This window comes from Phalacrocorax aristotelis, chromosome 2 (genome assembly GCF_949628215.1).
Source record: "Phalacrocorax aristotelis chromosome 2, bGulAri2.1, whole genome shotgun sequence".
Taxonomy (NCBI): Eukaryota; Metazoa; Chordata; class Aves; order Suliformes; family Phalacrocoracidae; genus Phalacrocorax; species Phalacrocorax aristotelis.
The window spans coordinates 110,106,228-110,133,640 of NC_134277.1; the positions used below are offsets into that span (position 1 = coordinate 110,106,228).

General features: G+C 42.0%; 1 protein-coding gene across 2 annotated transcripts in view; it reads left to right on the forward strand.

The window, feature by feature from the left end:
- Positions 1-16,930: 16,930 nt before the first annotated feature.
- PTPN2 (protein tyrosine phosphatase non-receptor type 2) overlaps positions 16,931-27,413 on the forward strand; it is a 32,412-nt gene continuing 21,929 nt past the window's right edge. For both annotated transcript variants that reach the window (XM_075084629.1, XM_075084628.1), the window contains exons 1-2: positions 16,931-17,138; positions 20,489-20,579. In XM_075084629.1, coding sequence (XP_074940730.1) covers positions 17,070-17,138; positions 20,489-20,579 — 160 coding nt within the window. In that variant the 5' untranslated portion in view covers positions 16,931-17,069. The remainder of the gene's footprint in view (positions 17,139-20,488; positions 20,580-27,413) is intronic.

The following is a 27,413-nucleotide window of genomic DNA, read 5'->3' on the forward strand; positions in this document are numbered from 1 at the left end:
GTCAGTAAGTGAAAAGAACCCTATCTTTTAAAATACATGTGTACTTACACAATTATTTATTCATCTAAATAAAATCTACCCCTGTCCTCAGTCTCTAGATTCAATGCAGGTAGGTCAGGTTACATTTATTTAGAAACTAGGTCCAAAATCTTTACTCACTTACAAGAAAAATCCAGGAAATACGTGGGGAATTGTGATCCCGGAATATTAATTTACCACTGTGTCTGATTTCAGCCAACACCCAGTAATGAAATAACTATGTTGATCCCATGTAGACATTTGTATCAGGTGTTTTTTGTTGCTGGAAAGACTGACACAAAACTGAGGCTCGACAGAGGGAACACTTCATAGTGAAACAGCAGAATTACCAAAGGGATGAGGGGACAAGATATACCCTTCCTTAGGACAAACAGTCATTAGATAGACAATCCAGTAGAGCAGATGGCATCCGGTCTAACAAAGAGGCATTCACATCTTCTGGGAAATTAAACAATGCTTACTTAAATACTTTTAAATGGGCAGGCTATCTCTTGGATTAAAAGTAAAATAAAATTTGTGGAATAAGATTGAATCTCTCTGGAACTCTTCAGGAAGACTTCAAATGCTATAAAAGAAATTGGCTACAAAAGCTGAAATGCTACATCAAGAGAGGGATTTTCCAATGATATAACATAAGCATAAGATATATAGGACCACAGAAGTCTTGAAATCTAGGGTGATATGGTAAATCAGGTGGAAATAATGTGAATAGTGTATGTAGTTTAAAAGTTTTACTTCCTCACTTAGGTCTAACATAAACCTCTGTTATTCTGTTGTCTATTTTTACTCCCACGAATAAATACTTCAATTTCTTTTTATCTTAGTCTAGATGAAATTAAGAATCAATTCAAAATCACTGCCCAGCAAGACATTCCCCTCTGAGTGGTGTAACTAGATCTAGATCTAGATCTAGAAAACAAGGCACTGAGCACTGAAAAGTGCTGCAGCTCCCTATGGCATTCCTGGCCTGTTCAGAGGGTAGAAGAAGTTGGTGCGTGGTAGGATGATCCAAGCTGCGCAGTGATGGTGGGCAGCCAGCACAGCCACGCATCCTCATTACTGATGGTAACCAGAACAGTGTGTGCTGTGCAGCAAGGTAACGGGAAGCATGCTCACACTGATGCAAACCCCAGGCAATCTGCAGCTTCCAGTTATTGAGCCACGAATTAGGATTCAAGTATTAGCTAACCTCAGTGACTTCCTCTTACAGCTGGAGATGAACAGTAAAGAAAAACATTCCATTTGTAGTGATGGTGTGCATGAGGTGGAAAAGGCAGCTTGTATTTTAACCTCACTATTTGCTTGATCATGTGTAGAGGAAGACTGTACGGAATTATGACTATCTTGATACACAGTTTTTAACATTGGGGTTCCATATTGTCTCTAGATTAAATTAAATTGAACCACAGCATAGGAGAAGAAAGAACGGTATCTATAATAAGGTTAGTTTTTCACTTCTGACACAGTCGGCCAATTTTGTTCTCAGGTTGACTGTATAAACCAGTGTAACTTAATTTAATTCTGGTGGAAGTTCAGTGTAACTGTATTAGCGTTGGTAGGGAGAGTCTCATTCAAAATTACTATAACTGACACTGCCTTGGATTTAAAGAAAATACAGTTAGTACTTTCCTTTTTTCCCTTTTGACTACCTTCCTCAGGTAAAAGAAGCTTTTGCCTGTAGAGGGAGATTTTCAAAGATACAAGGGCCTGCCCAAGAGAAAGTAAATAATGATCTGGATGCATTAATGATGTTTATATCGCCATAGGGTAGAGGGTGAGCAAGCCTGTCTTATATGGCTACCTCTATCATACGCTTCGGTCTATCTGCACTAGAAGCTGATCCGTTACAGGCAATCATGGATTATCATGTTAACAGTGAACATCTTACAGCATAGTTAAAGGTTCCATTCTTGATAACCATTTAAAAATATTATTGTTGACAGGGAAGACCTGCTTGTCGCTGTGAAATTCATACACTTCTGTGTACTGTGTTTTCTTTACCTTAACAACTGGCTTCCCAACAAGTCATAATATTCCATAGGGAGTGAAATAATATCTATTATTTTGGGATTCCTGGATTAAGGCACTGTAGAAATACAAAGTGGTATTACCGAGCACTTAGATTCAGGAAAAAATCTAGTAAAACCAGTCATTCAGTAGGTTGCTTAGCTTTGAGAATCTGAAGCTTAACAATTAGAGTTTGAAAATGTTAGGGGTGCTTCCAACAAGTGGTCTTGTACGTGTAACATTCTGTGTCATACAAACTAGAAAGCTGAAGGTGGATGTTTCAGAGGAAAGCACTCATAATTGCAGCAGTGTGTTGAAGATACAGGTTGAATTCCTGTTAAGGAAAAAGAATACCAGCAATTAGTGATATGAAGGGTAAGTCAAATTAAGAAAATCACTCACCAGGCATGACTGGCAGATCATGGAAAGAAATTAGTAGCAAAATGAGATTTTGTGGGCCAAAATGAGGGTAGATAAAGTCCCCGAGTCTTTATGTGAGTAAACTGAGAGTAAAACTCCTACAGGCATTTAAAGAAAGCAGAAGAGTGAACCTTTCTTTATATGTCACCCTGCTTTGTGGCTGCTGCAATCAGAGTTCCACTTACAACCCGTTATTATTTATCTTGCTAGGAAATCAATAGAATGTCCCAAACTGAAATTAAAACTTACTGTTTACCTAAAAAAGGACTGCTAGAAAGATGCTTCAAGCTGCATCGGGGGGAGGGGTGGGTTAGATTGGATATTAGGAAAAATTTCTTCCCTGAAAGAGTGGTCAGGCACTGGAACAGGCTGCCCAGATAGGTGGTGGAGTCCCCATCCCTGGACATATTTAAAAGACGTGTAGATGTGGCACTTCAGAGCATGGTTTAGGAGGCCTGGGGGTGTTGGGTTGACGGCTGGACTTGATGATCCTAGAGGTCTTTTCCAACCTTTATGATTCTATGCAAGAATAAGAGAAGCTCCAACTCCATAAATTACATTTTCCCACATAATGTAAAAAAAAGTACAGGAATACAAAGTAAGCAAAATAATAATGCCACTCAAGCAAAACAGTTACCCAGTCATGATCAAGTATAGCTTGGGCAGCCCATAAAAGATGAGTTAAGGGGAAACAGAAGTGATGGTGTATAATTAAGTGGCTTATGGGTGGAAAACTATTTTCAGCTGTATGAATGTGCAAAGAAATGTAAGAGAAAATTGGAATGACAGACTGACAAGCAACTTGACTGACAGCTAGGAGAGGAAGGCTTCAGAACAGATGAATGTGAAGGTTGAGCTCAGATCGTATAACTGCATCAGAGCTATCTTTAAACTAGTGGTCTCAGGTTGGGAAATAGAAACAGAGCTTGTAGAAGTAAAAATGGAAAAAGCTGGCCTCAAGAGTTTTCACAGTAAGGACAGGCACAAAAGTCTAAACTTAGCAGCGGTGGCTTTCTCCCTCTGTTTTGGTGTGTATGGAAAGAAACAACGGCAGTAGAAAAAACCATATAAATTGCTGACAAAATTGAAAGCTAAACCATTTTTTGCAGACTACAATTATGATCTAATATCAAATACAATATTAAAGTTGTTTACAGAATGTGTACTTATGCTTGTTTATAAGCTAAGGAAGCCTTTAATGCCTTTGCTGGCGGGTGGTCACATGAATCTTTCACTGCCTTGAAAAATGATTTCACAGCACCACCAGATACCACAGTAATATTTAGTCATTTGGACAGTGAGGTCAGACAGGCTTTGGTGAACTGTGTTTGAAGAAGGACCTTACCCCACTAATTCTGCTTCTCCCCAGATGACCTGCCCTTCCAAAGGCCCAGCATCTGTCCATCTGCATGCCAAAAGTTGCACTGTAGCAGTGAACTATCCCACATACCCGATCCTGACGGAGGACCCTCTGGCATGTTCGCCTCCCTGTTAATGCCCTTCTGCCTTCCAGAGTCCATAGTGTCTCAGTGACCCCAACAGGAACCAACTCTCATTTCCTTCAGCTGTCCACTCCTGAGGGGGAAGAGTGGTGCCACTGAGGGAAGGAGTAAATCTTACAGCCTCTCCTCTTTGGCCTCTCACCCATGGGATGGAGACACTCTGCAGTGTTGACACTTGTATGTACTTGACACTCCATGGCAGTCCTCCTGCTCTGAGGAGGCACAGGCACAGCTGCTGTCAGGCACACAAAGCAGGGCTGGGCCATGTTCCACAGGCTGGTTTCTCACAGGGTACTCTTTGATGCCAGATACACATCATGGTGCCACCCATCCTGAATGTGACTTCATTTCTTTTACCATAGGTATCTTCTTTAGACTACTTTTTCCTTTATTTGGAGTTTCCGTTTCTCAGATTTTAGAAGTGAGTATTCAACTTGATGTGATCAGCCTATTAAATTGGAAAATTTTAAGTGGTTGGTTACTGGAGCTGTCTCAAGGCTTCTCCACATACAGGAAAATTTGAATCTTGCAGCAGTTGTAGTCAGAGTCTGTATAAAAAAGAACATGGGGGCTGTGGAAGGTGGAGGTGCATGAAGAAGGGCATGGAGGGAAGAAAAGAGGAAGGTGCAGGGAGATAGGCTGACTCAGCGGGGTTTTGGCTGACTAGGGGTAGAATTAACAGACCCTCTTCACCCGTCACCTCTTCAGCCCTGCAGTCTCTAGATTCAGGAGGTTGTGCCTCTCCTTGCCCATGCTCCTTACCATGCAAGCAGCAAATGAGTCATCATTTACATCTCCTTCGCTGCTGCCAGGGCTCAGCTGCTCTCGTAAAGGGAAGGGGCAGAGGCAGGACTGAGTCAGAAGGGTCAGGTTTGCTACTGCCACTGGTGCATACTCTGAGAATGAGAATAAAACACATATAAATATGATATAACACATATATATACACAGTATAAAAGTATAAATTACTCAGGCCAAGAGAGTTTGCCAATGGGAGGTAGAAATCAGTTGTTCATGTAGCACAAAGAGCTCAGATGTGCAATCTTCCTCTCTACGGGAGAAAAGGCCTTGGCAGAGGTAAAAGCAGAGCTTGGCTGCTCTTCATTGGAACCGTTTTGCCACCCTGAACATCTGCATCTGCAGGCAACCTGCCTACATTGCCTATACCTGCAGCTGGCCCTGCTGTTCTCTATTCAAATAAAAGAAAGACTCTAAAGTTAAACTGAAAACTTTAGCATTGCCTATCAGTAGAAATAGATGCCTTTAAGATCTTTTTGTTTTCCCATTTGGGAAAAGAAGAAGAAATGCTTCTATTAGGGCATAATATCCGAACATTTGTCTGGTAAAAATCTGCACTTCTAGTGAAGCAGAGGTGGTACAACACAGTTTGAAAGATGACAACAACATGATGCTATTGCATTACTGGTTATGGAATTAACTTGCTCATTACTCTTGTTACATGAGCAATACTTTTGTTGTTGGTAAGTGTAACAAACATGCTTCATTAAAATGCTATTTAGCTATGATAGGCTGAAGAGCTTTTTAAGTCAATGTTTTAGGAAAACCACATATTCCCCAAACCCAACAGTATTACCCATTTTAAAAATTATTTAAGCAGCTATACATGGATGTTAATATATTTCTGCATCTACAAGGGCAGCAGTTTAACAAATGCAGGGCCCATCCTAAAAACAGCTTCATACTTCTGACTTCCAGCAAAAGAATAGTCCTTGGGGCCATTTTCATGTGTCTAAAATAAGTGCTTAAGGAATCATGACCTATTATGTGTTTCAGGCTTAACAAGAATCCCAGCTAGGGCAAGTGGCTGTACTTACAGACAACTTTAGACTTCAAGGAATATTGTTGAAAGGGTAATGTGAAAGGGCATAGCCAAGGTTTTCAAATTGTTAGAAAACATTTTCATCTCTTATGTAGAATAGACCCTGTCTTTCTCTCAGATTTCAAATTTACACATGGTGTATGGGTTGACTATATAATAGATTTGGAATCATCTATGAATGCCACATGTTCTATATAGCTTTTAGATCAGTGAGACAGAACAAGATGGAGTTAATTTAACTAAGGAACAGTCTGGGGACATAGGCCAGATAATATATATCAGCAAATGTTAAATGGACAATGCTGGAGTAATTGTCTAGTTTGACCACCATTAGGAGAAGCTAAACATATCTATCTAGGAAGATTTCAGACTCCAGTAGAGAGAACACCCAAAGGCTCCCCAGAGGTCTGCTAAATGCTCCTCCTCCCTCTGACATTTCTAAAAACAAAGATGATTAATTTGTTCTGACAATAATAATAGTTCATTGTTTCCAAAGCATTTGAAACATCTGGGTTAAGAACACGTAATGAAATCCCAGACAAGATTCCAGGAGAAGCATACTTGAATTTCTAGAAGACACGTGACTTCAAAAGCTGATTTCCCATTCATGGAAAATGTTGAAAATGTTTTGTTGTGCTCACTTAAGGCTTCTTCCCCACCAGTGAAATTCTCACTAGCAAAAATGCAGCCTTACAGTCAGCCATAAGTGTGTGCTCCCTTCGAAGAGAAACTGTATGGTGATTTTATACTCGTCACCAACTGTCTCAACTCAGACGTACTGTTAGATCAGAATCATAACAATGAGAAATTTCCAGCAGGAGTTGCTAGGAGGACAGATTACCCAAGGGACTGATCATGAGATTCAGCAAAGAATTTACATAACTTTAAATTGTTATTGCATAAACTGTATGGTCATAGTTTATATTAATATATTTTCAGTCAAATTATTTCTAAACTTCACCGCTGCAAGACAAGAATCAGGTCTGCAAACTGTTAAGTCTCTTTTCTACAGACTTGTACTAATAGGCACAGTTAGCTGGCCTTACAGGAATAAGGGCTGTTTGTGCTGTGACAGATACTTAAACTGAAAACTCTAGACACTTGTCAAAACAAACAGTCCAAAGCTAAGAGAGCATCCACCACAGGAACATGCTGAAAAGAGCACTCGAGTATTTTGAGGCATGTTCACATCATGCCTTAGGATTAGTGGCACTTTGAACATTCCCACACAGCCCTATTGTGGAGGCTTATTAGCGACTGCTGAACAGTGAATAGTCTTTTCAGCAAAGGTCAGATAAGTGACACTAATTACCAGCAATTGCTTCCAGCCCAAGGTAACTCACATGCCATGTTGTGGAGAAAACAATGTAGGCCTAGCAGACATAATTTCCACTGACACAACTTATTCAACGATTCACAAAAATTCCCTGCTTTTGAACAAGATGAAATATAATTATTTCAGATTTGTGCACCTCTGGTGAGCGGCTGATGTACCGTCCCCAGGTCCCAAGCATAGCTTTTGAGCCTAACAAACGTCCATGAGACATCTGAAATACAAAGGGAAGACACAGCACATTGCAGTGCTCTGTGGGAGGACAGCAAGAACAGATGATATTTATATACACAAGTATTGCGCACAGAATATAAACGCATGCATTAAATGCTGAATGGAAACATTCTGTGCATGGAATTTACTCATCCACTGTCTCTTCAATTACACACATTAGTCAAACAAAAATATTATTTCCATGCTCCCCCAATAATACTATATTCTAATGTTGAAAGACGTAAACTTCAAAGTTTTATTATTTTTATGTATGTATATAAACATATATTTATTTATGCAGTTACCTGCATGATTATTACAAGTATCTGCCCTACGTTTTATATAATTTTTTTTTAATTATTGAGGAAATCATAATTCAGCACTTGGCAACTCTAGCTAATTTAATTTCCATTGCATCTGGTACACTTGGTAGATTTAAATGTATACATATATGCAACTCACATTACAAAATAATTTTATAAAATGCTGTGCATGTAAGTTTCCAGTTAAAGCATCCAGGGGGGTGGAATTTGCAGCATAGGTATCATTAATCTAATTCATTATTGAACCTATTAATGAATCACTCCTCTGTGCGAACAAAGCATTCCCAACTACTTTGTCTCTCAGGAAAGTGAGACATAAAAGAAAGAGAAGGGAAAGTTTTCATGTCACCCTGAAAGGCAGATGTACTTCTGTTCTAAAACCATAATCACTGTGTTATTAAATTGGAACCTCCTTCCCAAAGATATTCAGGATTTATTCCACTTGCTGTGACAGAATTGTGTAAATTCTATATTAAGGTTGCACGCTGTCAATGCATGTCTGACAGCAGATTTAGCTGTACTGGCTAATGCAGTTACCTCCTTCAGCCATCATCTGCCTCATCCTACTTTCCAGGGTTGCTGAAACTCTGGAAATTAAGTGAAAATTATCCTTACCACTTTTTATGAGACCAAGAAATACTGGCATCACAGGGTTTGTGACATTCCCCAGAGAAAACCCCTAGAACTATGAGTGTACGTGTGGCAGGGTTTCACAAATAATGCATCCCACTTCTCGTTTCACCACTGCTGCTGTCACATTTATTCCTTATATGGTATTCACAGGCCAAAATATATTCTGAATCCAGAAATTAGAATGTGTGTTTATAACTTCTGATAGCATTATGTAGAAGGTATTATCAATGTGCTGAGAAGCAATGGGAAATCAGGAGTGTGCTGGTTACGATAGAAATGCTAATGTAACAGCTTGTTGGGGTATGCAGATATGGGCCTATGTATGTCCTAATCCCCTCCTCACAAAATCACTTTCAAGGATCTAATCACCAGACTTAACTCAGTATTCTTTCTTCAACAAGAAAAACAAATAGCAAAACTCAGGTGGTCTTGCTTGGACACAGGAAAAAAACCTTTGCTCTGCGTCCAACCTTTCCTGCTCAGTGCTTACGAGGGAACTGGTAGGAAGAAATCGGCCATCTTGGACAGATAAAATCAATTTCAAGTGAACAGAGCTTCCAAAACTAGTGTAAGAGGATGGGAACTAGAAGCTAGCTGAGATGCTGAAGTGACCCTGGGGGATATTTCTTGACAAATATATTTTAACAACTTACTTTGTTTCTTTATCTCTGTGTAGCATTGCTCCATTACTGCAAATCTGTGTTAGTAAACACATTATTTTGTACTTAAATCTTGAGAAGAATCTGACTCTGAGTGATCTAACACACAATCAAGACATTTCTGATATAAAAGGGTGGCAAAGCAAAGAAAGTGGTGTCTTAGGACACCTTAAGCATTTTCCTTGAGACGAATAATTTCCAGTGTATTTAGAGGGTACTGCTGACTGCCACTGAAGAAGCTGCAGTGGTCTGTTTGAGAAGTGGTTGCATAAGATTTGTATAAAGAAAATAATATCTTTTGATGACTAGTGATATCTCTTTGCATGCAGTGAGACAGTAGGAAAAAACATCTAAAATTCAAAAGATCCAGCGAATTTCATACACCCCTTTTGGTACTAGACACATGCTGTAAAAGGGTGCTTTTGTCCCCAGGTTGTTAATTCCAGCAAGTGGTAGTATCATCCTTTGAGCCACTGGAACTGTTCCGCTGCCTAAAATAAGATGTTAAAGACCTTGACAGCATTCCAATTGGAAAACTTGCATTATGGATCCTTCTTTCAGTACATTATACTCAGTTTTTCTTTTCTTTGAGAAAATAAACAGATTGGTTTAGCAGTTACAGCAATTCGTATGCCATAAGGGTACAAATTAGTGGTTTGAAATGTCTGGACCAAAGGAAAACATAGCATACATTCAGAAACTGTAATATACCTGTTATGCAAGCCAGAATTTTTTAAGACTCCTTACTTTGATAGATTAGTTTCAAAGCCATTTTTTAAAGAGGCATTATCAAAGGAAAAAAGGAAAGATAAATTTTACATGGACTACTAATTAGTTTTTGTTAGGAAATCATACCGCCTGAAAAGTTAACAATTTCTTCATGGTTCTTTGCCACATACAGGCAAATCTATTTTGCTCCTTGCTTGCTGATGTACTTTGAGGGTAAAAAGAGAGGTGCATTGATTATTGCAATCCTGCCTTGCCATGTAAATGCAGCTACGCAAATTCTTATCTAGTATTCCTTGGTCCTTACAAGATTTAATGCCTTTACACACAAGCATGAACACCTTGCCCTATACAACATACCAAAGGACATCTCAGCAGACAAAAACTAGCCACGCCTCCATGGAACCCTGCCATCCAAACAGTGACTCAGAGAATGTGGCTCCTACAGGGCTGCTGATTACCTCAATAGGATGAGCTTATGCGGGAAATTGTATGAAAGCAGATATATCAATGTCAACCTAAAACCAGAGAAAGATATCACAAATTTTGCACAGATCTACCTCTGCTAGCAGGAAAGACAGAAGTAATTATTGTTATATATGTTGAAGGCTCACCACCACATGGTAGCTTTAAGTTTCTATGAAGCTGGTAACAATAAGAATTTTTAAATAATTATTACAGCTAGTAGTAAAAGAAAACACATTCCTGTCATTGGCACTTCAGGTTGTCTAATGCAGAATCATAAATTACAAAATGGATTACAATCCTAAATCACATTGCCAAAAATATTTTTATTACTTTATTTCAAACTATTGGGGGGGGAGGCAAACACAATTTGGAGACTTTTGCACCCATGAAAATAGGCATAATTGCTTTGTTCAGATGCTGGGAAACCCAAAGAAAAACTGGAACATAAAATTGAGAACAGAAATTTATAACAGAAACATTTACCGGTACTCCTCAGTACAAAGTCTTCCTCTGCCAAAACAGTGTTTTCTTACAAGAACTGCTTCTAGCAAATAACAATGGTATGAATTGTGCATTGCAACCTTTTCAGCTGTAATACAGAGGATGCTCTTAATTTTGTGAGTTGGAAGATAAGCTTGAATGTAGATGAAAATACGTACAATCAAGCATGGAAGCCACCAAAATACAGAACCTGTGCTAGAGAAAAGTTACAAGATCATGATAACATGATTTCAAAATTGTGAGAATGTGAATTAAAGACTCACCCAGCAACATAAGGCTGTTTCCAGAACTGCAGTTTAGACACCCCTTTAACCACTATACAGTAATGTAAAGCGATGCTTTGAAACAATAACTGTGAGATTAGAAATGGTCTAAGCATGCAACAGCTCTATTCAGTCTGTGAGGAAAACAATTTTAAAATCTAAGAAATCAGTGACCTTCAAACAAATGCAAGTCTCAGTAAACTTTCAATGTGAAAACACTATGTTAGCTATGGACAGTTTCTATTGATGCAGTTTCTAGTAAAAAAATTACCTTCTAATCAGGAACATGGAATGCCATCAAGCCACTCTGGACACTCACTGAATTAGACTTTCTCACTTGCAAACTATAATTTTAATAAATGTCACTGTAGCTAGGGGTGAAAAGGAAAGAGGGATGGAAAATCAAGTGACATACACAAACCACCCCCAGCAAGCAAGATCCTCTCTAGAAGCAATAAAAATAATAACTTGGAGTCATCTCTTTCTTGGCAACTGGCTCTTCTCCTCTTCCTGTAGCCGTACCCCACATCCCCTGCATTGACTCACAGGCATTAGTTTTTGTGGCTGTCTGCACGCCCCAGCTTAGGTTGCTGGAAGGGTTGCTTCACAAAGCCACAGCAGAGCTTAAAGTCGTTCTACCCATCACACATTCTGGCTGGCTGCTTTTTCTGCTAGCTAGGCTCCATTCACTCGTGACTCGTGACTCGTGACAGCACTTCTGCCAGTTGCCGTTTTCTTGTCATGCTCCACAATTATTTCAGCTTCACCGTAGGAGTCCAGTGCCATACAGACCGGCACAGACCTCTGGGCTAGAAAACAGGCTTCCTAAACAGACCTTAACCTTTCCTTTCTTCCTTGGCCGTGAATTTCTTCTACCTAAAGCTCCAAACTACAGTTTCAGCAATCATTTAGTCTGGGCACTGCTGTGTTGTCCTTCTCTTCAAAACATAATTACAGCTTCCGAAATTCCACCACTTCTACTACATAGCCATTTTTTAACAGACATCAGACACTAGAATCCTACTGTTGTGGATCTATGACTGATGTGACAGGCTTCCTTAGCTGAATGCAAACCTGCTAGGGCCCCTTGCGCTTCTGCCACTGTTACTGCTACAAGGATTTGCATTTCGCTGCATACATTTTCAAGTAATTCTTTTTTATTTTGCTGTATGCCAAAATACAGTTTTGGGCAGGGGGAGGAAATCAATAATATAGCTGAAGACAAGTATTTGCACTGGCACCCACTTTCAGTAACAGGAATTTTAATGTTCAATTGGACAAGGAATACAGTCCCCAAAAGGCTGAAATAGGAAGACTCTGCTGTAAATGCACAGAATAAATGAAACCTGTTTCATTCTGACCACCTGACCATTCAGCTTCTCCTGCTCCCTACCAGATGCCAGAAGAGCGGCCAGCTCTTCTGGGTTTCCAGTCCTACCCAGTTTGTGGGGGAAAGGAAGGATCCTCTTCTCCTTTAGGCCTTGGGCTATAAGACTTAAATCAGGAAAGGTACATTCTTATCCTCTCATACTGTGGCTCGCTTAGGCACATTACAGCTTTCTTCCTTAACAGCTAAGATTGATATGGAGTGTATTTGTGAATAAAACCACCTCAGGGAAGAATTTGTTCTTCTTCTACCAATAGCCAAAATGATTCTCAGAAAAGCAGCACAAGCCAGATCATTTCCAATAAATGATAATTAAGTAATTGCAGTGAATGACCCAAAAAACCCCATACACATGGAGGAACAAGCACTTATTCAATTCCAGACCAGTACTGAAGTTAATTGTTTGGCCAAAGTCACTGGACAAACACCATTTAATGTTAACTTGATTGGTCTTTTTCATTCAGATGAGGAAGGGCACCAAAACCAATTCTGAGATCAGAATGGATGTGGATACCAACTGCCCTGGGGTGACTGGTTCGTCAGCACAGCAAGCAGCTTCTCAAATTATCAGATATTTTAATAAGAAAACATTGCAATAAATACTTGTTTGTGTTTATAGTGAGACAGGAAACACTAACAATATACCACCTATTCCAGGAACTCCATTATCTTGCTTTGCATATGTCTCACGCTATATCAAGGGTTTAAGAGTTTCTGTCATAGTTCATCTGGGTTTGGCTGCACAGCTAGTACAGAACTGTAATATACTATTGGCAATAGAATAAAAAGAGTTTTCTAATAAGCATACTTGGTTTATGTTGTGTATACAATTCTCCCCATAGACCATTATAACTGTAGTCCTGGGCATATCCTGGGCTCAATTCCCAAAAACCAGAGAACTGGTATAACATTTTCAGCATATTTGCAGTGAAAAAAAACAACCAAAAAGAAAACAATGGCAGTTTCTCCAGGAACCCCTGGTTTACCAGTTATTGCTCTTCTAAGCCAGCTGTAAATCACAATTAATAAACACTTCCAGTTTTCTATGAGCTGTCTCTAGGCACTGGTTCGTGTTACAGATCCTGAACATGGCTGCTACAATAAAACTCCCTCTCCTCATAGCACAATTACACTGCTCTCCTGGTATGAACTACATCCCCACATATCACAAGCAATGACAAGCGTGAGCTTCTCATATGCATGACAGCTGCTAATCAGAAGAGCAGAATACGTGTTCTTGTGTTTATATATCAAAACTACCACTTCTCTTGTGTTCTTCTCAAAGCGCACCAGTGTTCCAATGGCCCGCTCAGCTGATATACATAGGGTGATCCTTAGCTGATAGAGCAGTCCTTGGACTCAAGCACATCTCCTCACACTACACGGGCAGTGACCTCCAAGTCTTCTCTGGCCTTTGCACTAGAATAAAGAGGAAGTAACAGGTCATCGGGCAGCATCACTCTTTGTTGTCTGGACTGACAGGATGGTGACTGGGCCTCCTTTAGCTGTGACATATGTCAGATGGTTTTCATGGGCATCATGACATCTGTGACCTACAGGTAGCTCCAGCGGGGGTAAAAAAGGCTGTAACAACAAACGCTACAAAGAGAGGTCAGTCAGCAAGTTTGTATCCAGAGAATCATAGAATCACAGAATTATTAAGGTTGGAAAAGACCTCTAGGATCATCAAGTCCAACCAACACCCCCATGCCTCCTAAACCATGTCCCCAGGTGCCACATCTACACTTTTTTTGAACACCTCCAGGGATGGAGACCACCACCTCTCTGGGCAGCCTGTTCCAATACCTGACCACTCTTTGAATGAAGAAACTTTTCCTAATATCCAATCTAAACCTCCCCTGATGCAGCTTGAGGCCATTTCCTCTCATTCTATCACTAGTAACTTGGGAGAAGAGACCAACCCCCACCTCGCTACAACCTCCTTTCAGGTAGTTGTAGAGAGTGATAAAGTCTCCCCTCAGCCTCCTCTTTTCCAGGTTATACAACCCCAGTTCCCTCAACTTCTCCTCATAACTTCTCCAGACCCTTTACCAGCTTCACTGCCTTTCTCTGGACATGCTCCAGCAACTTGATGTCCTTCTTGTACTGAGGGGCCCAAAACTGAACACAGGATTCAAGATGTGGCCGAGTACAGGGGAACAATCACCTCCCTGCTCCTGCTGGCCACGCTATTCCTGATACAAGCCAGGATGCCATTGGCCTTCTTGGCCACCTGAGCACACTGCTGGCTTATGTTCAGCTGGCTGTCAACCAACACCCCCATGTCCTTCTCTGCCGGGCAGCTCTCTAGCCACTCCTCCCCAAGCCTATGGCGTTGCGTGGGGTTGTTGTGGCTCAAGTGCAAGACCCAGCCTATTGAAGACTAAAATCAGTGAGGAAGTTGTATATTTTAATTTCTTTATTAAAACTTGTTATTTTGCAGACAGTTTCTATGTATCTGTTTAGTTTCTTATAGTCAGCCTGTGCAAGATCAGTTTTCTGTGGTTAAGAACACTTTTTGTTCATTGAAACATGAAGTCAAAGAAACCTGTTTTAAATTAAAAACAATCATTACCTTGTGGATGGGCACTTGGATTCTTCGCACTCCTAAATCAGAAATGCAAGTCAGAGATGTTGTCTTAATTTACTTAATTCACAACTGGTCACATGTATGGCATTGATTAACTAGAGGACACCCGAGAATGACAGACATAGCCTGTCTCTCAGCCTCGCAGGCAGAAAACCCCAGAAAAGTGGCTCCTTACATAGCTTTCAAAGTTTGAACCCACAGTTCAAGAAAATCTTATGCAATATTTCATTGAGTTACGTGGAAAGACATGCTATGAACTTACTGATGCATACTGTCGCATCAGCTATGCTTCAGCGGTGTATCACGCAAACCCCCAGTGTACAAGATACCAGCTTTCATTATAGGACCTGAGGGAGCACATCAGCCTGTGGATTTGGAGCACTGTGCTGCACTGCAGCCTGCAGACAGGAAGGAGGTGCAAGAGCTGATGACACGTGTTTGGGCATCAAGTCGGAAGTCTGTTCCAAAAACATCTGCCTTACCTTTGTAACCACACATCCATCTCATGTCAGTCTGAGTGACCCTTGTCCCTGTGTTTTCTAGGTATAAAACACCTCAGGGGAGGGGATCGTGAACTCTGCGCACCCAGCGCTGAGGCCCCATTTCTCCAGCACGCAACTTTCAGCCTTTAGGCACGACGTGGCCAACGCTCCCAGCCAGGCATCACCCCTGGCTGCCCTGTGGACTTCACACTGCACTGCTTTAGCAGCGGCCGGCACGGCACCTCGTCAGCATCCTCCCAACATAATTGCAGCAGCGGGTTGATGGTGTGAGCGCTTTGCTCTGCTGACCTCGCCTCCTCACCTCACACGTCTGAAATTGTTCTTAGGAATGACCCGGGGCCCAGCCTTGCGCCACAGCAGGGATGGCCCCCAGGGAAGCGTGGCGGCGGTGCGGCCGCACGCGGGACTGCGCAGTTGGTTATCGCGGGGGCTGTAGGCGCCACGCTCAGCCCCTCCACGCGTGTAGCAGCCCGGTGACAGAGCACTCTGGGGGTACCCGGCCGCTGCCCCGCCGACAACGGTGGCGAGGGGCCGGCAGAAGGGGCGGGGCTAACCGCCGAGGGCGGCAAAGGGGGCGGGGCTAACCGCCGGGGCGGCAGAGGGGAGCGGGGCTAACTGACGAGAGCGGCAAATCCGGGGAGATGAGGGGGTCACTCAGGGATGGGAGAGGGCAGCTAAAATTATTCCCCGTGAAACCTCCCGGTTGGTGTGGGGACGCGCTGGGGGTGCGGGAGAGCCCCGCTGCCGGGGGAGGAAGGGCCCAGAGTTAGGTCCGGGAGAGGGGCCCTAGGGAGAGAAGGCGGCCGGGCCAACGGCAGGGCTGTCGCTGGGGTGTGCGGGGGGAGCCCGGTGCTTCGATCACTTCCCCTTGGCGGCAACTGATTAACACCACGCGCTTTCAAACTGCCGGCCGTTAACTAGCGACCCGGGCTGAGGTGCGAAGCATAAGCCCGCCGGCCTGAAGGGCTGCAGGCGCTCCGCCGTCACGCCGAGCCGCACGGCAGGATTTCCCTGCGGCTCGAGCGGCGCGGCCCTTGCTGAACGCCGCCTGATCCGGAGTTCTGCGGAGCGCCTGCCGGAGGGGCTCTCTCTCTCCGCGAGGCAATGGCGGAGGGCTGCAGCGCTCCGCCTCCCGGCATTTCTGCTTTTGAGGTTGCGAGGCCGGCCGTGATTTGCTTATCCGGCACGTTCGTGTTTCCGTACTTCTGCTTTTTTAAACAAGCAGCGGAAGGCGGGGGGAGGGGGGGCGCAGGCGGTGCCCCCCCGGCCGTTACCGCGCTGAAGCGGGCTGGGGGCTCCCCGGCGGCACCGCGCTGCTCCCAGCTTGCTCGCCCGCTGCCGCCTACCCGTGTTTTGTCCTGAGAACGACACCGGGACAACAACCAGTTGTCACCGGAAACCGCCGTCCGATCGCCCCCTGCCACCTGAGGGCGGCCCCCGACCCCTCCCCCCTTACCGCCCCGTGACGTCACCCCAGGTGCTTGCCTCCTCCCTGGGGGCGTGGCCTGGGCAGCCCTCGGTGGGCGGGGCGGGGAGGGCGCATGCGCCTGGCACCGCCGGCGGCGGCGGGACCCGTGGCGAGTGTATGTGCGCGCCCGCCGCTCCCGTGGGGTGGGCAGCGCGCGGGGGGTCGGGAGCTTGCCGACCACCGCCGCCGCCGCCATGTCCGCCATCATCGAGCAGGAGTTCCAGGAGATCGACGCCGCTAACGCCTGGCAGGCGCGTTATATGGTGAGCGAAAGGGGTGGCTCCGACCGTGCCTGGCAGGGAGGGGGGACGGGGAGAGAGCCGCCGGCTGGCAGCGCGCCTTGCCGGTACGTGTCGCCTCGGCGGGGAGAGGAAGCCGCCGGGCCGCGGCTCGTTCTCAGGTGCGGGCAGCGCAACTGCGGGCGGGCGCCGCGCATGCTCCCGGCGGGCGACCGCGGCTCCTCCCGGGGAGCGCGCTGTGGATGGGAGGGGGCAGGGCGCAGGCGCCGTGCAGAGCACCCCGCCACTGCGCCTGCGCGCCGCAGCTGGCCGGGGTGCGGGTGGCATACTGCGCCTGCGCGGGCTCGGCGGCGGCCGGGGCCCCTGAGCCGGCTGCCGCCGGTGGGGTGCGGGAGGCTCAGACCGGCCGCTTGCCCGCGGCCTGCCCTGCCCAGGGTGCTTTCCCCGCGGCTTCCCGGCATGGTGGAAAGTTACACCCGATAGTATCGGTCCGGCCGAGGCTTGTCGTCGCCCCTGGGTTCGCGGCTCCGCCACTGAAACCGCCGCGCAGCGGTTCCTCAGGCGCCTCCCCGCTCGCCTGCCGCCCCTGCCCTCACCTGCCCTGTAGCGGGCCTGTGCCGCTGTCGTTCGGAAAATAACGAGTCCTTTTTCTCCAGGAACAGCGAGGTTACTGACGTGAAACAATAGTCTTTGGGCCGGTTCCATAAAATACACTTTATGCATAAGCCTGTAATGCTAGAGCAGCTATTTGGGCCAGTATGTGTTTCACAACGCTCTTTCACGAACGAGGAAAAAAAACCCCAAACGGAAGTTCTTTTTGCTAACTCTAATTTGTGCTTTTTCTCTGTTAAATTACTGGTATTAGACTTACATGGGTTTCAAATACATTATATCTAGACATGGAACTGAACTGTGGTTTGAATTTAACAGGGCATAGCAGAAATAAACTGCAAAATTAATATGCTAAAAGTCTAAGGTAAGAATTCTGCAAATTGTATTTTTTGTGAGGTAGAAAAGTACATTCACATGACATCTGGTATATCCGGACTGAACAAGTCAGCTTTCCCAAGTCATTTTAATATTAATCAGTTGTACTTGGAGAAGTGAACTGAAGAGAAAATTGTATATTCAGCTCTGCTAATTTTTGTATTTGGATTTCCTAATTTTACTATAGTGGTGCTGTAAAATATTTTTTAATATAGTTTTTGGTATTACAGTTTTATGTTTCCCTGGTTTTGTAGATTTTGCAAACCCAGGATTTTTTCAGGGTACTTAACTCATTCATTTTATGTTAAAAACAGAGAATACAGGTCTGCCTAAAAACAGAAAGAGAAAATAGCAAATGATGTTTTTAAATAGGACAAATTTGTAGAAAAGACTCTTAATTGCTGACTACTTGTTTTTATACTGCATTTTTGTGTAGGAAGGTATTCTCCTATGATAGTGTTGTATAAGAATGCTTGTCCTGAGAAGTGTAAGTTTCTCTGAAGAAAAAAAAGTTGGGTATTAGGGCTTTTTTTAATTCTTCCTGCTGAAACCAGTTTTGTATACTTGCCCTTCAATTCCATGAATTTGCCAAGACTTGTGGTAAAACCCTGTGAAGCTTGGAATATTTATGCTGACTCCCAGAGCTGCTATCCAATCTGAATTAATGACTGAATAAATAATACTGACTTTCACTTTTTTCTTTTTTAGTGCAAATTTTTTCATGTCATATGCCTTACATTGCATCTGGTTTGTTTCTCCAGTTTGTGATGGCTGGATTGTATGTGGCTAAATTGATTTTAGAACTAGTCATTAAACTTCCTTAGGTTTAATTATTTTTAGCAAGCTGCCCCGCTCTCCCCCCAGTGATGTTTCTAGCTGTTTTAATGTTTCTTGACCAAGTAACGATCTCTTTCTGTGCATAGAGGATGCCGGTGCTTTTAAAAACAAAATAAATTGCATCTTGTTATGGAGTAATAGAAAACTTAGATTTCATGGGAACTTGGTTGTGAATGCCTGCCAGATGCATTTATTCAGTGTGCGTGTGGTTGCTCCCAAAGCTTGTAAGCCATATAAACCAGAGAATACAAATTCCAGTGTGCTGTATCAAAATAAAAAAATCTCATTGACTGATAGCTGAAGAGATTTTTGTATAACCATGTAGAGCATTGGTGCTTGACAGTTGCTGCTCCACATTATGGTTTAGTTTCTTTACAGGTTGGCACTGCACTTAAGTAATGTCATGCACCAGATGCTAAATGGAGCTTTCTTGCGTGTGTTAGACTTCCACTGAAGTCCTTTTTGGCTGTGTTCGTTGTCTGGGAGTATACAGACTGTTTAGGAAATTCGAGAAGACAAAGATGACAGTGGAGACATGGAGAAGACCAAAGAATGCTTAGTTGTAAAGAAAAGTTTAAATGTTCTTTGGGAGATAAAGATCACATGTGGCAGCAGCATCTAAAAACAAAAGGAGAATTTGAAACAAAATATTGGTAATTCTATATCGTACAACACGTCTGCTGTGATGGCATCAGTGCAGAGATATAAAGGGATGGTTCAGTTTATTGGAGGCTGCTCGTCAGTAGCACTTTAGCTGTGTTTTCAATTGCCTATGTAAGGTAAATATGTATATCTTGGTGAAGTCGTGGAAAAGATTCACTCAGGCAAAAAATTAATAAAACCGAATGTTCAGAATACATGAACAATATGCTCCTTAAAATCGTGCATAAATTAGTATGTTTGAGTATCTTCCAAATGCAAATTATTGCAAGGTTTGTATTAATGCCTGGGCAGAAGCAGGCTGTGATTTCACATTGATACTTGTGAGTCTAAGATTGTTCCTTCATATTGGATCGTGTTTAACTAATACAGCTGTATGGGCTGAACCATCAGACCACCGAGGATAATCTTACGGCTGTTAACAGCAGCCATAAAATCATTAACTAGTTCAGTTGCCTTTGTGGGGATTTATGCTGCTGGTTGGCATAAAGGAGCTAGCAGTATGCTGCTGTTAGTTCTGTCTGTCCGAGTCTCATTACTGTGGGAGATAACGTGCAAGTCTGAGGTGAACTGTAAGCATAATAAATATTTGGGTTTTTTTCCCCCCCTTTGTTCCTGCTACATCAGTTGCTTACCAAGTTGTGCTTATTGTAGTTTAGTGGTGTTAGAAAAGTGTGGGAAGGTCTAAATGGCAACAGCTTGGCCAAGAACGGGACACACATTTTCTGAGAGAAAACAACACTAGGTGTAGTAAAGGATAGTTTAGAAATGTTAATTATTAATAACCTTGATTAATGAATAAACTGGAAAGTCTTAGTGTAGGATGTGTAGATCACTAACCTTAGTCAGATTACTAGGTGTAAGTAAATTGCATTTTTTGTCTTTTAAAGGAAATTCGACATAAATCCAGTGACTACCCTCACAGAGTTGCAAAATATCCAGAAAACAGAAATCGAAACAGATACAGAGATGTTAGTCCATGTAAGTATTTTTTCTGTAATCATTGCAGTAAACTTCCCAGACTTTTTACTTGCCCGGTTTACTTTTAAATACGGTAGCTAATAAGCCACGGTCATCGTAGGTTTTGTATTTTGTTTAATTCTGTAGGCATGTATCCTAGGACAAATGTGTTTTTTTGTAACATGTACACAAATGTGTATGACAGAAAGGAAAAATGTACAGGTTAAACTCATTGTGCTGAATGAGAGGTGATTGCAAATCATAGTTATTAGTATATATAGGTAAATATTTGAGCTGCAAAATAATATTTTAAAGATATTTTTCTCATAAGGAAATTATTTGTTTAATATTGTTTTATCTGTCATAAAGACATCAATGTCTGCTGATCACAGAAATTAAGTTAATAAGCCTTGACTGATACAGTTTCCTTTTGGGCTAAGTGATTCTGCACATTTATAAGGCTGTGGATAAATGCCACTCAATTTCTACAGTTGCTTTAAAAAATACTTCAGATTTTGTTACTTTTGTCTGTTTTGAAGAAAGTGTGTGTGAAGTTGTTCTTTAATTTGCTCGATGCAAGTAGAGATGGTGTGGAGTGCTTTGTATTTTACTGCCATAAAAGGGCCTTTGTGACATAATGATCTTACATCTCAGGTGAAGACCGCTTTTTTTTTTTTTCCTTAACCAGCTGCTTTGGTGCTGAAGCATTGTGGACTTTTTTCAGCAGCATTTACTTTTAGAAACTGTAATCCAAAATCGCTATAGAAAGACATGTGAGCAAAAGATTACTGATGCATAGTTATAGCTGGATAAAGCTATCATAAATCTCTCTCAAAAGGACTAGGAAAAATCTTTAGTACAGCCTTAATTTTTCTACAAAATATTGAAGTTGGAACACTTTAAGTGTTTGTGTGTTCTTCAGTATGAAGTTTCCCAGAGCGCTAAAGGCCCATGAAAGCCGCCTTGTTACTGGATCTAGAATTTTTGAAGGGTTGCTGGTGTATTGGGGCTTTTTGTTTGAGAGTGTAATCTGAATACCTATTGTAAGATTTGGAGAAGTGCTGAACTCCTTGTTTCCAGTTGAAAGTTGTGGTAACAGCATGTGCATAGCACTTCTCGAAATTACATGGAAAGGGTCTCGGCTTGAGTCATGCCGGTCAGATGCAGCACCGTGTGCTGCTCGTTAGACTGCTGCCAGAATGCGAACTTGCGCAGTGTATTCTCACCAGATGAACCCAGTCTGGCTGAATGCCGAATCTCAGTGCTGCGCTCTGATGGAACTGAACTTTAGTCCAGTGCGGAGCCTCTTTGCTGTGTCTGCATGGCATTCCCCAGTATGGTCTGTTTGAGGAATGTACAGCTCTGAGGAAGATAACCTCAAGTTAGTCAAGGCTTACTAACTTCCGCTGTATGCTCAGCAAAGGGAGAGAGGCCTCTGCTGAACCTTTGTTGGTCTATGCAGAGGTACTTACGTGTCTCAGGTCTGCTGTCCTGTTACAGCACGGCATTAGCATCTTACCTGTGGTAAAGTAGAAAATGTGTTACTCGCTTTGTTTCATACATAAATTGGGATGGAGGTTGTAAGAAGAGAAGGCAGAAGATGGAATTTGAACCCATGAGTCTTAAGTTCGGTTCCTGGGTTCAATATCCTATACAGCTCTGTGGCAGAAGTTGTATCCCTGCATTTACCATTTCTCCCACCTGTGGATTTCAATTATTAGGCACTACCGCAAAGAGAATGACAGCTTACCTTCAACCTGTTTGTTGTTTTTCTTTCTTGTTAAAAAGAGCATTTCTGAAATAAATAAAAAGACATTATGTTGTTAAAGTAGCATCTAATAATGCCTGCAGTAATATCTTAGGGGTGTGACTTGTATTCATCTCCTGTAGTTCTTGGAGCTCAAAATTTTCCTTAATCATGGCACGCCTTTTACAGTAGTGAAGAGTACCAAACACCTCTGCCCTGGTGACGGCAAAGCTTGCTTCTGAAATGTTCGTTTAGCCAGGAGGAAATTAATTTTGTGATTGTATTAATCCCTGGACCCTGTACAAAAGCAGAGAGAGACAGTTAGATAAAATCTCATCTTGAAGTAGTAGTTGGGTTCAGGAAGGGGTTAGAGTTATTACATGCTAGCTGACATGAATTTAACATCATGACTGAACTAAGGTGATGAACTTCATGAAGTGTGTCTCTCCTTTTAGCATTTATGAAAGAAGGCGGGGTTTGAAATGGGCCACCAAGTTAGCCTGCAGAACTGGGCACTCGGAGCAAGGCTGTGTGAGGAGAACAGAGCATAACACTGTGTTTGAACTAGTTCCTGTTGAATTTTACATCTGTTTGTTTTGAAATATGACTCTTTAATTGTTTCTGTAACAAAGGTGAGATCTGGGAGGAGAAAGAGACCTGGAAGGGAATATATGATAAATAACATTCCAAGATAGCAGTACCTAAATTTCAAAGCAGCTGGGGTAATAACTGTGCAGTTTGGTCACTGTGGTAAACACATCTAATCATGGTGCATGTATGCAAGGAACTGGCATTGCAGAAATGCAAGATGACTCACTCTTACACAATTGTAACATCTTGGTCCTTCACTTTGCAAATTTAACTGCTCTTTAATAGTATTTAAATGAAAAATGGGTGATAACACTAATATTCTCTGATAGGCAAAGGCCTTCAGAACTAGCAGTTAAACTCTTAAGATCTAGCTACTTAAACGTGTTGTAAGACATAAGACATCATTAGGGAGAAATACGACACTTGCATCAAATTGTGAGAAAAATGGGTTGTTAATCTAGATAGCGGCCAAGCTGGTCTAAAATCTGAGGTGGTATGTCTACAAGATGTAAGACAGAATCATCTTTGCATTTCAGAAGAGATGTCAGTTACAAGTGCAGGAAAAATGCTTTGGGTCGATTTGTCCCGTTTCAACCATAATACTTGAGACATGCACACTGAAACCAATTTGTGTCTTTAGAAAGATGTGTACATCTTTAGGAAAAGTTGATTTCTGTTAGCTGGGAAGGGCTAATCATCATTGCCCATTACAGCTGGGTTTCACATTGTCTCCTATTTCATAAATGTTTTTGTTAGTGTCCAGTTATGTTGGCTAAAGAGTTATGGTGTGTATAAATTTGGTTGGGTAAAAGCCCTCAAGAGTTTACTGCTTAGCCAAAAAAACCAGTAGTCTAGCAGTTTGGTATCAGTCTAGAATAAGGAGAGGAATATTTTGGCTATGTAATAGTATTGAAACAGGAAGTTAATCTGAAATAGGTTTGGTTTGACAGCCAGTCATTTCCTGACAGATGAAACCATTTCTCAGAAAACACTGTTAAGAGGAAAATAACTTGCGAGGTTATTCCTCTTTATTGATAACTTTAATGAAACTCTAAGATTTCTGTTACCACTTTCCTTCTAAATCTTATCCTTAGTTTCATATTGGAGGAGTTTAGTGTATCAGATTGACTGTAAACACCTTTAGAGATCTGCTTACTGTGTTCCCAGATTTAGAGGCAAAAAGGAAATCCCCTTGGCAAAATTGGCAGGGTTGGTTGGGTTTTTTTTTTTCTTTTCGAGGGTAGATGGGGGTTTACGCAGTTGTATCTTTAGCCTTCCTTTGTAATGTGCATAGCCCAATTTCTTAGGTCGTCTGAACATTTTTGCCTGGTAGATCATGTTGCTGTTGGAGGGTCTTGAAGAGTGTGATTTCTCTTGTTTTCTTCCTGTGGTCATTAGTAGACTCTGTGTTGGACCTTTCAACCTTAGGCTTATAGTTTTCATAGAGTATATAGCAGGGACAGGGGAATGTGGAGAGTATTGTTCTCTACAGGGAACAGAGTTGGAGCTTATGTGGATGGTTTTGCCCATAGTGCTGATTAATTATCATTGCAAAAATGTTCCCTTTCTGTTCTGTGTTTTGAGTGTATGCCCTGAGAACAGGGAGATGGTCTGTCCAAAATAAGCCTACTGCACTTCTTGTTGTCCATATTAGAAGCTGACACTGATTATTTTTATGACATTATCTAATGATTCTCTAAAACATCTTGTTACCAGAAACACAGTACAAACAAACTCAACATGCTGGTTTCGGAGATACTTCTTTTTTGGGGGTTGGGGAAGAGTGGAATTCTATAACACATGCTGATCTAAACTTTATTGTATCTCAAGGTTTTTTTCATAGTCCTGCATAAAAGCGTAAGGATCCTGTGCAGTAGTTATGCATATATTTCAGTATGAATGCATTTCACTTATGAGCTAGGCTGTGATCGATAAGATGGCATTCACTGCGTACAGCCAGTGATGGGGGGGGTGGGGGGAAGAAGTCACTTCACCTTTCCTTTGCCTTGGGCCATGTCTGAAACTTGAGACTGTAAGTCTAGTGACAGGGTATTGTAATTTGAATAATTTAGCAGCTCAGATAGACTGGATTTAGATTAGTGAAACGAAGAAGATTTGCTGGTAGGCGGGAAAGGGTTGGACTTGGTCATTGGGATGGCTTACAGCTATATGTTTTATTTATGACTTTCTTTAATCCACTAAGTAGCATTTCACCCTCCTTTGTTGTTAATAGGTCTATGTTTGGGGAGCCAGACACGCTTCTTGGATAAAAGATAATTTTAAGTTACACAGTGGTTTCACGTCAAAACGCTTGAAAGGTTTTCAACCAACCTTGTATTAACCAACTGCAAGAACTGTATGATGCAAAATGCCAAGTGTTTCATATCTCAGTTTTAACTCGATATGTCATTTTCTTTTTAGCAGGGAGTGGGCAAATTGATGTGTAATGTGAAGTCTTGGCCTTATTTGAGGCACGAGGAGTGTTGACAGTGTTGTCAGTGGGACAGGGTTTCACTTGAAGTGAGTAATAAGAGTTTGCTATCTCAGACAGGGTTGTTCTGGGAGTAGTTTTCTTAGTGTAGGAGCCAGAATGATAAGCATTTTTAAGGTTTCCACTTCCTTTTCAGGCTGCATAGTTTATTAAAATAGGGGAATTAGCACTTCAGAAAATGAGTACTATTTTTTTTCCCTGTTGTGGGCATGGCAACATTTAAGATAAATCTTTAAGATAGGATTTAAGATAGGTTTATCATTCATATAAATCTCAAGTACTTTATAACTGGAAATGATTTACATACGGGAAATATGTTACAGCTAACTCTCTGTCAAAAGTTGGCCTGCTTCAATTTAATTCAGAAGAACAAGCTGGGGCTTGAATGAGATTTCTAGGTCATGGTGTCCCTTAGGAACCTCTTCCCTTGAAAGAAGGGTGGCTTTAGTTGTCCTGTGGAGTGTATGCCAGGATATTTGTAGGATTGCCTCTGTTTTAGTTGGGGATGAGGAGGGAGGTAGGCTGTCTGTACATAGAATTAGTTGTTAAAGGGGCTTTTAAAAAAAACTTTCAGGCTTCTGTTTGTCATGTTCACAAAGCATAATTTATAAGAAGGGAAAAATAAGCCTGGAGACGTGTGTAAAGATTACAGTAGGAAACCTCATCAGGGCCTCGGCAGTTATCTCCTACTGGCAGCAACACAGCAGCTGCCGCTGGGTGATTAAACTGTTAACAGTGCTTGCTTACGTCATCTTTCCGAGAACACTAGTACCGGTATGTGTGATTTACTATAACAAGATCTTAAGTTTTTCCTGTTGGCAAATGACATGTAATATTTACAAAGGTCTTGGTTTCTCTCCAGTAGAAACATTTCAGATAAAGTGATACGTGAAAGGAAAAAGTAACACTTTCCTATCCAGACAAAATAATACAAGGAGATATATTTTACTTTTAAATGCACACATGTCTTAATTTTACTGCGTCTTGGCTCTGATAATATTTTTTTTCTTCAGAGAGATGCATCATAAATTAAGACTTCTGAAAGTCAAGATGGTGTTGCCTTACAGATGGAATGCTAATGAAAACAGACTAAACGAGTAACGTTCTCACACTTCTGTATTAAAAATAGGTTTTCAGCATATTTCTGTTCTCTGCATGTTCGTATGTGACTGCATATAAAAGCTACCAGCTAAAGGAGGTAGGATGACAATCCCAAATCTCAGTCCTTCCAAAAGAAAAAAGAAGAGAATTCAGCAAGATCTTCTTTGACACTTTCCAGTAGCAGGTAGACAAGGGAGAGTATAAAAGCAGATCGAGACCTACCAAATGTACTTTTCCCAGGTTTCCAAACATATGGAAAGTATATATAAAATCATGTAAGTGGTCCGTAGGATAAGAGTTTAATTTGGTAACAATTTTCTGGTTCCCATCAGCTTTTTGCCTATATGGGGTCATATTCCTCGACTTCTTAGATAAGCCTTATGCTGTATAGACTGGCTGTGATACAGGGTCTTAATCAGAGTTCACTTATCGTAGCTGCACTGAATATGATACTTGTTAGTTGCTCATGTCAAAACTCATGGATTTTGTGCATTTCCCAAGATGTTTGTCAAAAGGAAGTTAGCCTTTTGGTGCAGGGATAGGAGAGGGAAAAGTGGGCTGATGTTTTAATAGCAGCTGTGCTATCAGCCTGAACCTTGCTTGAGTGTTGTGGGTTAGACCAAGTTAGACCAGGTGAATGTGGGTTAAGTGCTGCCATTGCACTGTAATTCAGCCTCAGCTCTGTCACTTTCTTTATAGAATCTCTTCCATAATCTCTTCCTGAAATATGTCGAAGTCTCTTAAACTCATTTTTGTTGATATATTTTGTTGATATAGCACAGCAAATTAAAAAAAGAGCAAAATTCAGTTTGCTATTTTTTATTTACTCTTCTCCTACACTCCTTTCATAATCAGTCTGTCTAGGCAGTTGAGCTTCAGGAGGTTTGGTTTGCAGTCAGTTGGATCTCGTTTCCTGGCAAGCAGT